The sequence below is a fragment of the Coturnix japonica genome, chromosome 16, assembly GCF_001577835.2.
Source record: "Coturnix japonica isolate 7356 chromosome 16, Coturnix japonica 2.1, whole genome shotgun sequence".
Taxonomy (NCBI): Eukaryota; Metazoa; Chordata; class Aves; order Galliformes; family Phasianidae; genus Coturnix; species Coturnix japonica.
Window position 1 is genome coordinate 57,480 of NC_029531.1, and position 11,813 is coordinate 69,292.

Here is an 11,813-nt window from a genome sequence, read left to right on the forward strand (position 1 = left end):
GTTTCACTTAAAATGCATAAAATGACTGAGCTCTCTAATAACAGCTCCAAATTGTGCATTTTGCCCCTCTTGGGAGGCAAGCACATGCAAACTTTGGCCCATTGAGCTTACCCTCTGACTGAATGAAACAGCTTGGCAAATTGCTGATCTCTTGCAATGACTAATAGGCTTTGTAGGAGAATATACACTACTTCTGTTTTCTGATTCTCAGTTACCATGGTAAAGGGTAAGTCAGTCTCATTCTTGAACTGGCACATTTTTGTAGGATGGAATAGCTGCTCACCCATAGTGTCCAAGGATTACATCAGAGTAACCCATAGAATTTCTGAGGCTGACAAATATGAGTTCAACAACTCCAAGTGCAAGGTCTTGCATGTGGGTTGCAGCAACTAGCAGTTCAGTAAGGATGTAAGGGGATGTAAGGATGGAGCCAAAAAGACCTTGGGAGTACTGGTGGACAGAAAGATGGACATGGGCCAGCACTGTGCCCTCACAGCACAGAAAGCCATCTGTGTCCTGGCCTGCATCAAAAGCTGCGTGGCCAGCAGGGTGAGGGAGGTGAAGTTTTTTACACTAGGGGTGGTGAGGTACTGGCATGGGTTGCTCAGAGAGGCGGTGGATGCCCCATCCCTGGAGACACTGAAGGTCAGGCTGGATGGGGCTCTGAGCACCTGATGGAGCTGTAGGTGTCCCTGTTCATTGCAGAGGGTTGGACCAGATGGCCTTTAAAGGTCCCTTCCAACTCAAACAATTCTATGATTCAGTGATTCAATGAATTGGTCCCAGTGTGATCCCTGTTTGTTCCAACACAATTCCAGTTGCTCCCATTCAAACCCAGTTTGAGCACACTCCCAGTTGATCCCAGTAACACGGTCACAATCAATACTGGTTTATTCCCAGTTGATCCCAACCGATCCAACAGTGGTGCCAGTTGACTTCAAAAATGGCCCCAGCTGCACCCAACATGCTCCCAGTAGCTCCCAGTGGCTCCCAATGGCTCCCAGTTGCTCCCAGTTGTTCCGTTACTCCCAGTTGCTCCCAGTTGCTCCCAGTGGCTCCCAATGGCTCCCAGTGGCTCCCAGTGGCTCCCAGTTGCTCTTAGTGGCTCCCAGTGGCTCCCAGTGGCTCCCACGGGCTCCCAGTTGCTCCCACTGGCTCATAGCTGGCATCCCAGTTGGCTCAGGCGGGTGATGAACTCCTGCAGTTGGGTGCAGTGACCCCGTAGCCGTGTGGCCCTACAGTGTCCAGGGGACGGCACCTCCTCCACCCAAGAGTTGGGGCCCAGTAGGAACTGGGGGCTGTGAATGGGGACAGAGTAAGGGATAGCAGGGCATGAGGTCAGGACACGGGGTAAGGAACACTGGGATATGGGATATGGGAACACGTGGACTTGGGGATATGGGGATGTGGGGCACAGCCCCTTCTCACCGCCCCTCAGGGTCCCGCGTGCCCCCACTACCCCCCATCACCAGGTAGATGTTATGGGGTTGCAGGCGTAGTGGGCAGCTCTTCCGCACCAGAAGCCGTCTCCGCTCCCCAGGGGCCGCTGTTGTGTCCTGCCCTGCACCAGTACACACCAGTATGAACCCTCTAAACTTCCCCAGTACCACCCAGTATACTCTCACATTGTTCAAGTATGGCTGAGAGACACCCCTGCCATAGCACAACATGATGCTACCCTACAATGGTCAAATGTTCCCCAGCGCCCACTTCTCACCCCATAACCTCTTCCAGTGTTCCCAGTATACCCATTCAGTCTCTACCGGAGTTCCTATCCACCCAGTCTCAGTTCCCAGTCCTTCCCAGTCCCTCCCAGTACTCCCTACCTCTCCCAGTCCCTCCCAGTGCCCTCAGTCTCACCTCCAAACAGCACCTCCTTGATTTCTGTCTCAAATGCCACAAAAGCCCCAATCTCACTCTGGGACAGCACCCGAACCACCAGCGCTGGGGGTCAGAAGGGGGTATGTGGTCAAAGGGGTCATAAAGATGGGGTCATAGGGACTGTTGTATCAGAGGAGTTATGGGGGACATCATAGGGCAGCTGTGGCTTTCTTGGGGTCAGAAGGACAACTGGGGTACAGGGAGAAATCTACAGGATCCTAGTGAATGTTTTTAGGGTTCAGGGGTCACTTGTGGGGTACAGTGCACAGCTGTAGGGCTCAGGGGCAGCGGATTGAGGGCAGTCAGGGTTTGGGATGCAGCTAATTTGAGGTCAGCAGGTTTGAGGTGCAGTGATTTGGGGGTCTCACCATAGTCCACACGGGGGCTGTAGCAGGCAAAGTCATGGCGGTCATCAGCCGTCACATCTTGTGTCTTCCTCTGGGCATGGGGACATCCCCCTGAGGACCCCCAACATCAATAGGGTCCCCCAACATCATCAGGGACCCAAAACACAAGGTTCTTTGTGTGGCTCCCCTCTATGTCCTGCATGTCCCTCTCCTATGTTCCCGCATAAACCCCATAACCTCACCCCAAGATCCTCCAAAGTTGGGCGGAGGATGTGGGGGGGTGTTCACTGGATGGGGGCCCTATATATGGGGTCACAGTGGGGTCCCACCTTGGGCGCATTCACAGATCTTGGGGGAGCACAGCGTGGCGATGGTGCTGCTCCTTTGTGGGGCGTTGTAGAAGATGGTGCAGCGCTGACCTGGATGAGGCACAGAGGGGTCAGATCGGCCATTCCTCCTTCAATGGCCACACCCACAAGGACCCCCACCCACTTAGGCCCCGCCCATTGAAGACCCCACCCACCAGGCTCATAGTAGTCATAGATGGCCGCCATTGCTGGCTGCATGTGACCCACGGCCACGTCCTGGGTGGCACCAAAACTGAGACACTGCCGCTCAGAGGGGACCTGGGGACAAGGACAGGAATGAGGACACGTGGGGGAACACGGGGATATGTGGGGAGAACAGGATATGGTATGGGGACACATGGACATGGGGGATATGGGATCATAGGACCACTGAGGTCATAGGGTGACATAGGGGGACACACCTCGTCCAGGTACAGCACCAACTGGTTCCCATCCAGCTCATAGTGACTGATCCAGTGATCCACCACGTCCCGCAGCTGTTGTGGGGACAGCAGCACCTTGATACGTCCTCCACCCCAACACCCACATCGAACTATCCAACACCCCAACAGTCCAACCCAACAGCTCCAACTCAACATCCCCAAACCCCAACACCCTCAAACCCAATCCCAACAACCCCAATTCAACATTCCAACCCAACATCACAACACCTCAACAGCCCAACCCAACAGCTCCACCTCAACACCCCCACACCCCAACACCCTCAAACCCAACAACCCCAACTCAACGTTCCAACCCAACATCACAACACCTCAATAACCCCATATCCCACAACTCCAACATTCCACTACCCCAAACAACTCCAACATCCCCATACCCCATAACTCCCCTAAACTATTCTATGTCCCCCAGTTCCCCCCAGGCCCCTACCTTGTCCAGATCTGTCCTATGGGGTGAGAAGCCACTGAGCAGAGAGATCTCCACCACCACCATCCCTGTTAGCACCACCTCTGGGCTCCGCCTACAACAAGCCACGCCCATTATATCAAGCCACGCCCATCAACAAGAAGCCCCGCCCCCAATTAAAGGAAGCCCCGCCCCTCACCAGAAGCAGACCAGGAAGGCCACCTCGTGGGCTGAGCTTTGTGTGCTGCGGCGATGGCGCTTCCGGGCATCCCATGAGGATATGGGGCTGAATGGGGTGGGGTCATCTGCTGCCCCCTCCCCTTCAATAGGCCCCGCCCCTTCCATAGGCTCCTCCCCCTCTTTAGGCTCCGCCTCCTCGTAGTCATAGCCCTCATAGTCCTCATCTGCTGGGGGTTGGGATATGCAAAACAGGGTCGAGGCCACGCCCCCTTGTGATGAAAAGGGGTAGGGGGCTTTGGGGTGGGAGGGGTCTCACCATGGTATAAGATGGGGCCAGTGATGGCCACCTCTAGGTGCAGTGCCTGGCAGGTGGCATTGGGAGGTGACAGCAGGCGGAACTGGCGGAGCACCTGGGGACAGCAAGGGGACAGAGTGACACCATGATGGGACAGCAAAGGGACAGTGTGATGCCATGATGGGACAGCAAGGGGACAGAGTGACACCATGATGGGACAGCAAGGTGACAGCGTGAGACCATGATGGGACAGCAATGGGACAGTGTGACACCATGATGGGACAGCATGGGGACAGAGTGACAACCAATGATGGGACAGCAGGGGGACAGGCGTGACACCGTGAATGGGACAGCAAAGGGACAGAGTGACACCATGACGGGACAGCAAGGTGGAACCAGCGTGAGACCATGATGGGACAGCAATGGGACAGTGTGACACCATGATGGGACAGCATGGGGACAGAGTGACACCATGATGGGACAGCAAAGGGACAGCGTGACACCATGATGGGACAGCAAGGGGACAGCGTGAGACCATGATGGGACAGCAATGGGACAGTGTGACACCATGATGGGACAGCAAGGGGACAGAGTGACACCATGATGGGACAGCAAGGTGATAGCGTGAGACCATGATGGGACAGCAATGGGACAGTGTGACACCATGATGGGACAGCATGGGGACAGCGTGAGACCATGATGGGACAGCATGGGGACAGAGCGACACCATGATGGGACAGCAGCGGGACAGCATGACACCATGATGGGACAGCAAAAGGACAGCGTGAGACCATGATGGGACAGCAGGGGGACAGTGACACCATGATGGGACAGCAAAGGGACACCATGATGGGACAGCAAGGGAACCCCGCCACAGCATGAGGGGACACCACGAGGGTTGGTGACCTCTTGGAGGTGACACTGATATCCACACAGCCACCCACCGTCAACGTTCCTTCGCCATGTCCCTCCACCTGCACCGTCACTGGGCTGCCCAGAGGCACCTGGGGACATGGGGACAGAGTGAGAACCCCAAAGCCATCACGTCCTGCCATGTCCCCTCATAACCCCTGTGTTAATCGTGTCCCCAAGTTCTACCATGTCCCCAATGTCTTCATGTCCCCACTGTCTTCACATCACATCCCACCAGGTCCAGATATGTCCCCTATGTCCTCACGCCCCCCCATGTCTCCATGTCCCACCTGCAGCTCCTGCTCCAGCGGCTCCAGTCCTGGCTTCAGCGTCACCCGAGTGCCACCAGCCTTCCCCCGGGCACTCCCTGGCCAGGAGAGCCCCAAGTTCATCTCCGATGAGCTCCCGCGGCCCCAGTGCAGCCACATCTGGGCCAGCGCCTCCAGGGCCACCACTGTGTCCTGTGAGAACACCAAACAGCTTAGGTACACCGCCACCAAAGGGGACCCTGGGGATCAAATCACCCCAAGGCACCCTGGAGGGATGGGGAGGAGATAACTGACCCCCACCTACCTGCGTGGAATGGAAGCCACCACCATAATTGCTCTGCTGTCGGAGCCATCGTGCTGCCCTCCCAGCCCCAGCAATGTTGCGGCTCTGCAGCAGTGCCAGAAGGGCATAACCTGTTGCCTCCACTGTGGCTGCGGGGCCACCGGATGGCCAGAAGGTTGCACGGCCACCTGGGGGGCATGAGGGGGGACATGGTTCATATGGGGTCATAGGGGGTCATGGGGGGAGGAATTAATCAGGAGAACAAACTGAAGAATGAATATGAGGGAGAGTAACGTCAATAGGAATGGATGCGAAGAACATGAAGAAGAGCTCAAGGGAGAATAAAACAGAAGGGTTCGAATCTGAGGAAAGGGATGGAAATGTCCAGGAGATACACAGAGAGACAGAGATGACACCACTCCATGGGGATGAAGGCATCCAAGTGCCATCACCCCATTGGATACGCACCGTGGGCGCTCCGGGCCATGCCCCGCAGACGTTCCACTGCTGGATGTGGCCCCGGAGGAGTTGTGTCCACCAGTGTCAAAGCATAGGAGGTGATGGCTGTCCCATAGGTCCCCAACTGCTCCACGCGGCCCCGGAGGAACGTGGAGGCCCGGGACAGGGATTTGTCCTGTGGCAGTGGGAGATGGAGTGTGGGGACATGAAGATATGAGGGATAATGGGGACACAGACATGGGAAGATGGGGGACACTGGGGGATGTGGAGACATACAGGGACACGGGGTACACTGGGGGATGGGGGACACAGAGGGATGAGGGGCAGGCTGGGACGTGGAGGGATGGGAGGACATAGAGGGATGGGGGAATAGTGGGAACATGGAGGACGGGGTGAGTGAAAGATGGTGGAATATATGGGGGGGCACAGTGGGGTATGGGAATATATGGGAGACATGAGGATGTGGGGTATGGGGGCACAAGGGACACATGGATATGGGGACCAAGACACAGGGATGGGGATATGGGACTCACCAAGAGGGGCAGCTCGGGGCTGTCCTGGGGCAGCAGAGCACGGGCACCATGGAGGGCCACCACCACAAAGGCCGTCAGCGACACGGTGGCCTCTGGACCAGGGTCTGCCACACCACCCTGGGGACATGGGGACGTGTGGGTGACACAATGTCAGCCTGCAGGGACCTTTAGGGGAGACACCGCATGGGGACATGGCACACAGCAGCGATGTGTCACCCACCTGCATCTCACGGTGAATCACAGCCCTGTGCTCCAAGAAGGCACCATCTGGGCGCTGCTGTTCCAGCACCCACCGCAGGGACTCAGCGGGACCGCTGGCAGCCACTGGTAAATAGGTCCGGGATAGAGCCAGCACACGCAGCACCAGCGCCGTCAGCCTGTGCCAGGACACCGTGTCACCATGTCCCCAAAGCCACATGGCCACATGTCCCTATGATGTCCTCACATCCCCATACCCCACATCCCCTTGCTGTCCCCATGCCCCACTGTTGTCCCCCCCTGCTCCCCTCACCAGGTGCTGCTGTCCCGGTGCAGCCATGCCCCATAGGAGCCGTCGCTCTTGCGGAAGCTCTGAACCCTCTCGAAGCCTGTGGGGACATCAGAGACCATTGGGGACACCACAGACATCCCCTACATGGCATTGCAGCCCCACAGGGCTCTGCATCTCCACATAGAGCATTGCACACCCCATTGCAAACACCGCAGAGAAATGCAATCCATGGAGGAGAAATGCGAACCCCATAAAGCACTGTGCATCCCTTAGAGCACCCCACACACCATAAGGGACAACCCGTCCCATAAAGCACAGACCACCCCATAGCTCACCCTGCTGCAGGGTTCTGAGGCCGCGCTGTCGGTGCCCGGGGGGCAGCTGCCCCCATCCTTCACTCTCATCCAGGAACCGCAGAGCAGCAGCAGTGGGTGCCATTGACATCAGGGACTGCTCCCCACAGCCCCGGGGGGAGCGGAGCAGGGTGTCCCCCACCCCCAGAGCACCCTGCAGTGCCCAGCCTGGCACTCGGCCTGGGACAGGGACAGCAGGGACAGGGGGACATGGAGATGGTGTGGGGTCAGGGGGACATGGGGACAGTGTGGGACAGGGGGACATGGAGATTGTGTAGGGACAGGGGGACATGGAGATGGTGTGGGGACAGGGGGACATGGAGATGGTGTGGGGATGGGGACATGGGGATGGTGTGGGGACAGGGGGACATGGCGATGGTATGGGGACAGGGGGACATGGAGATGGTGTGGGGATGGGGACATGGGGATGGTGTGGGGACAGGGGGACATGGAGATGGTGTGGGGATGGGAGGGGAGTGGGGGCACAGGGATATGAGGTCACAGAGGTGTGGGGATATGGGATATGTGACATGGAGATAGGATTTGGGATAGGCATGAGGACACGGATGGGAATGAGTAGGGGGACACTGGGGACACTGGGACACCCATGGGGATGTTTGGGGACACAGGGTTGTACATGGGACATGGGGATGTAATAAGGACATGGGGACGTGTGGGGACACCCAGGGGACACACACACAGGGACATGGCCACACACATGGGTATGGGGACACAGGGACAGTCCCCATGTCCCTCATGCCCACCACCACATCCCAACCCCATGTCCCCATCCCCACACACCACTGACACGGATGCTCATGCTGAAGTCCCCATCAGGGACGATCTCAGCAGGGACGTCCCCTGGCAGCTTCAGGCTCCGGCTCCGTTTATCTGTAGGGACACCACACCACGGGGTCCAGCCCCACATCCCCAATGTCCCCAGTGTCCCCCAGACCTCACACCCACCATCTGTGTCCAGGACGTAGGTGCTCTCCTCCAGGTGCAGCTCTCCCTCGGGCTGTGAGAATGGGTGACATCATTCCCACCAAGGACATGGGGACACAGTGTCCACGAGGGGACAACTGCAGTATCCAAGGCCACCAAAGACCCCATGTCCCCAAATCCCATAAGGACCAACATGTCCATGGCCACCATGGACGCGGTGACATGGTGTCTGTGAACCTCAAAGTGACAGCCCCAGTATCCAGGGCTACCAGAGACCCATGAGGACAGCAGTGTCCAGGAGGTCACAGGGTTTAGGGTACCCCAAAGGTGACCAGAGGGGAACCCACTGATCTCACCTCGACATGCAGGACTCGTGTGATGCGGTCCCCCAGCCCCCATGGCCCGCGAGCAGTGATGGTGATGGGGATGTCCCCAGGGTGAAGGGCCACCAGGGTGAGGGGTGCAGCCACTGCCCGCCCCGGGGGCAGCTCTAGCATTTGGGGGACCCCTTCCAGCGCTGCGCACACCCCCTCCACTGCTGACAGTGACACTGTCACCTGCATCACCAATAATATCACCTGATGTCACCAGGCTGTGGGTGGCCATGGGGCAGTGGGTGGGGGCTATGGGACAGTCGGGTAGGAAGGGGGGGTATCTGTGGGGCAGAAGTGGTATCTATGTGCCACATGGGGCAGAAGTGGTTCCAGGTGTCTAAGGGGATACCTGTGGGGTAGAAGGGGATATATGAGGGGAGGGGGTACCTATTGAAAGGAAAGGGGAATCTGTGGGACACAGGGCATTATCCGTGGGGCAGAAAGAAGGTATCTATGGGACAAGGCGTATCTGTTGGAGGGAAAGGGGTATGTATGGGGCAGCAGGACAAGTATGGAGCACAGGGGTACCTACGGGGCAGGGGGGTTATCTATAGGAAGCAAAGGGGTATTTATTGGAGGGAAAGAGGTATCTCTGGGGTTCCTATGGGGTCTCTATAGGGCTTACGTTGATGCTGCGGGGCAGCCTGCTGTGGATGAGGGGCTGCAGCTGCAGCTGCTCTCGGGGACGGATGCTGGGGGGAAGCCGAAGAGCCACGCGCACGTCCTGTGTCACCGTCACCCGCTGCGGCTCCGCCACACACAGCCCTGCCAGGACCTCATCACTGCGGAGCAGTGCAGGGACACCAAAGGGACATTCCAGGGGGAGGGAGGATGTTGGGACACCATAGGAATTTGGGGACATGGGAAGATCACGATGGGGATGTCAGGGGGACACTGTAGGGCCACTGGCGGGTGGTGATGCTCACCATGCCCGGGGACGATGGCGACCGCCTGAATCTCCCATGTAGTGATGGAGTCGGGGAGCAGCACTGAGAGTCTGGGGAGATGGGGACAGGGGGGACATGGGGACATGGAACATGGAGACGTGGGCCATGGGGCCATGGGGATGTAAGGGTATATGGGGACATATGGGGACACACCGCTTGGTGCCGGTGACACGGATGCGTCGCCACAGCCAGCTCTCAGGGAAGAAGCTCCTTGTGGGGACGTCCTCATCATCATCCAACAGCTGCTCTGCCAGCTGTGCCTCCAGCACTGCCATGGGGACAGCAGGGGGACATCCTCCCATGTATTGATCCCAGGTATGGGATGGCCCCAACCACAGGATCCCAGAGTATGGGATGGCCCCCTGTGCCACCACCCATGGGGACCCCCTATCCAAACATCCCCACACCAACGGGATCCCCATTTCTACAACCCCTCCATCATTCCCCACTGCAACACCAGATCACCCCTTCCCCGCTTTGGGGACACTGCTGACACTCACCCCGTCCCAACCCCCTGCTCTGTCCCTTCCTCCTCAGGTTCTGTGCCACCTCACAGCACTGCAGGAAGGCGTCTTGGCAGCCCCCAACCTTTGTCACCCGCTGTCCCCTCTGCTGGCACGTGGCTCGGATGGGCAGCACCGTGGCTCCATCCCGGCAGCAGCGCCACATCACCGTGTTATTGCGCCATGGCCCCGCTGGGGAGATATGGGGACACATGGGGATGGGGCAAGGGATGAAGGGGGACAAAGCATCGATGGGGACAGGAGGAGATGGCAGATGGGGGGACATGATGGGAATTGGGACACCAGTGGCTGGGGGTGGCAGGGATGAAGAGACATGAGTCTGTGGGAATGTGGTGACACAGAGATAAAGTGACACCAAGATGGAGTGACATAGGGATGAGGTGACATATGGACATGGTGTTGGGGGACACAGAGACACGCTGGGACACAGGGATGGGGTAACATGGGGAAATTGAGGGCTCACCCTTCTCCTCCAGCAGTTTCAGCAGCTCCAGAGAGCGGCGTTGACGGGTGGGGGCCAGGGGACAGTGGGGGGCTGCAATGGGGACAACCCCGTCACCGCATCCTCATGGCTCCATGTCCCCAAATCTCAATATCCCCCAAATCTCAATGTCTCCATATCAGTACCTCCCCATATCCCAACATCCCCATGTCCCATATCCACCTGTACTCCCCTGTGTCCCCACGTCCCCACTCACCTACTTGCGCTGTGGGGCTGCCACCCCGCCATCCCAGCACAAGTCCTGCAGCCCCAAAGACCCCAACAGCATCGGGGCCACCCCTGTGGCTGCACCCCAAATCACTGCTGCCCAGAACCGCCTCCACCTGGAACACAGAACAGGGTCACCCTCTGTCCCCAAATGTCCCCAATGCAGCCACATGGCCCCATCACCTCCAGGCATCCCTAAAGTGTCACCAGGATTTGGGGGATCCTGACAGTTTGAGGGAGATCTCAGGGCTCTGAGTGTCGGGGCTTTGGGTTTTGGGTGCGCGAGGATTTGGGGCATCCCCAGTTTGAGGGGTTTTGGGGTCATGGAGGGTTTGAGGATTTGGGGTCGGGGGATTTGTGGTCACCTTGGCAGCATTCAGGCGGTGCCGTGGTTCCAGGTTCAGCACTGTGGTGTCAATGGCTCCAATGGCCACTGTGACTGGAGTCCCCGTTGTCACCGTCACCATCATTGGGTCCTGAGGGCGAAGGGTGGTCCCGCGTGGAGGGACCTTCACCTGCACCTGCAACCATGGAACCCAGTATGTCCCAGTATGTCCCAGTGTTCCCAGTGCCACCAGAGCTCCCAGTGCTCCTGGCCCCTCCCAGCACCACTAGTATGGCCCAGTTCCTCCAGTACATCCCAGTCCCCACAGTCTCGCTCAGTTCTCCCAGTCTCCCCAGTACATCCCAGTACATCCCAGTCCCCACAATCCTTCCCAGTCCTCCCAGTCTCTCCAGTACATCCCAGTACATTCCAGCCCCCACAATCCCTCCCAGTCCTCCCAGTCTCCCCAGTACATCCCAGTACATCCCAGTCCCCACAGTCCCTCCCAGTCCTCCCAGTCTCCTCAGTTCTCCCAGTACATCCCAGTACATCCCAGTCCCCGCAGTCCCTCCCAGTCCTCCCAGTCTCCTCAGTTCTCCCAGTACATCCCAGTACATCCCAATACATCCCAGTCCCCACAGTCCCTCCCAGTACATNTACATCCCAGTCCCCACAGTCCCTCCCAGTACATCCCAGTACATCCCAGTCCCCGCAGTCCCTCCCAGTCCTCCCAGTCTCCTCAGTTCTCCCAGTACATCCCAGTACATCCCAGT

At 58.1% G+C, this 11,813-nt stretch overlaps 1 protein-coding gene across 2 annotated transcripts in view; it reads right to left on the minus strand.

Annotated features, from left to right (window-relative positions):
- Positions 1-868: 868 nt before the first annotated feature.
- LOC107321557 (complement C4-like) overlaps positions 869-11,813 on the minus strand; it is a 17,799-nt gene continuing 6,854 nt past the window's right edge. The window contains exons 14-41 of one of the 2 annotated variants that reach the window (XM_015878576.1): positions 11,081-11,236; positions 10,705-10,831; positions 10,470-10,541; positions 9,983-10,177; positions 9,636-9,750; positions 9,462-9,532; positions 9,161-9,300; positions 8,518-8,718; positions 8,183-8,234; positions 8,018-8,107; positions 7,199-7,396; positions 6,885-6,960; positions 6,594-6,750; positions 6,374-6,490; positions 5,850-6,015; positions 5,403-5,569; positions 5,120-5,290; positions 4,862-4,921; positions 3,939-4,032; positions 3,642-3,846; positions 3,467-3,557; positions 2,998-3,072; positions 2,752-2,854; positions 2,558-2,647; positions 2,250-2,339; positions 1,861-1,944; positions 1,429-1,561; positions 869-1,298 (exon numbers count right to left, since the gene is read on the minus strand). In XM_015878576.1, coding sequence (XP_015734062.1) covers positions 1,157-1,298; positions 1,429-1,561; positions 1,861-1,944; positions 2,250-2,339; positions 2,558-2,647; positions 2,752-2,854; positions 2,998-3,072; positions 3,467-3,557; positions 3,642-3,846; positions 3,939-4,032; positions 4,862-4,921; positions 5,120-5,290; positions 5,403-5,569; positions 5,850-6,015; positions 6,374-6,490; positions 6,594-6,750; positions 6,885-6,960; positions 7,199-7,396; positions 8,018-8,107; positions 8,183-8,234; positions 8,518-8,718; positions 9,161-9,300; positions 9,462-9,532; positions 9,636-9,750; positions 9,983-10,177; positions 10,470-10,541; positions 10,705-10,831; positions 11,081-11,236 — 3,438 coding nt within the window. In that variant the 3' untranslated portion in view covers positions 869-1,156. Of the gene's footprint in view, positions 1,299-1,428; positions 1,562-1,860; positions 1,945-2,249; positions 2,340-2,557; positions 2,648-2,751; positions 2,855-2,997; positions 3,073-3,466; positions 3,558-3,641; positions 3,850-3,938; positions 4,033-4,861; positions 4,922-5,119; positions 5,291-5,402; positions 5,570-5,849; positions 6,016-6,373; positions 6,491-6,593; positions 6,751-6,884; positions 6,961-7,198; positions 7,397-8,017; positions 8,108-8,182; positions 8,235-8,517; positions 8,719-9,160; positions 9,301-9,461; positions 9,533-9,635; positions 9,751-9,982; positions 10,178-10,469; positions 10,542-10,704; positions 10,832-11,080; positions 11,237-11,813 lie in introns of both variants that reach the window. The other variant, XM_015878575.1, reaches the window with a different exon arrangement.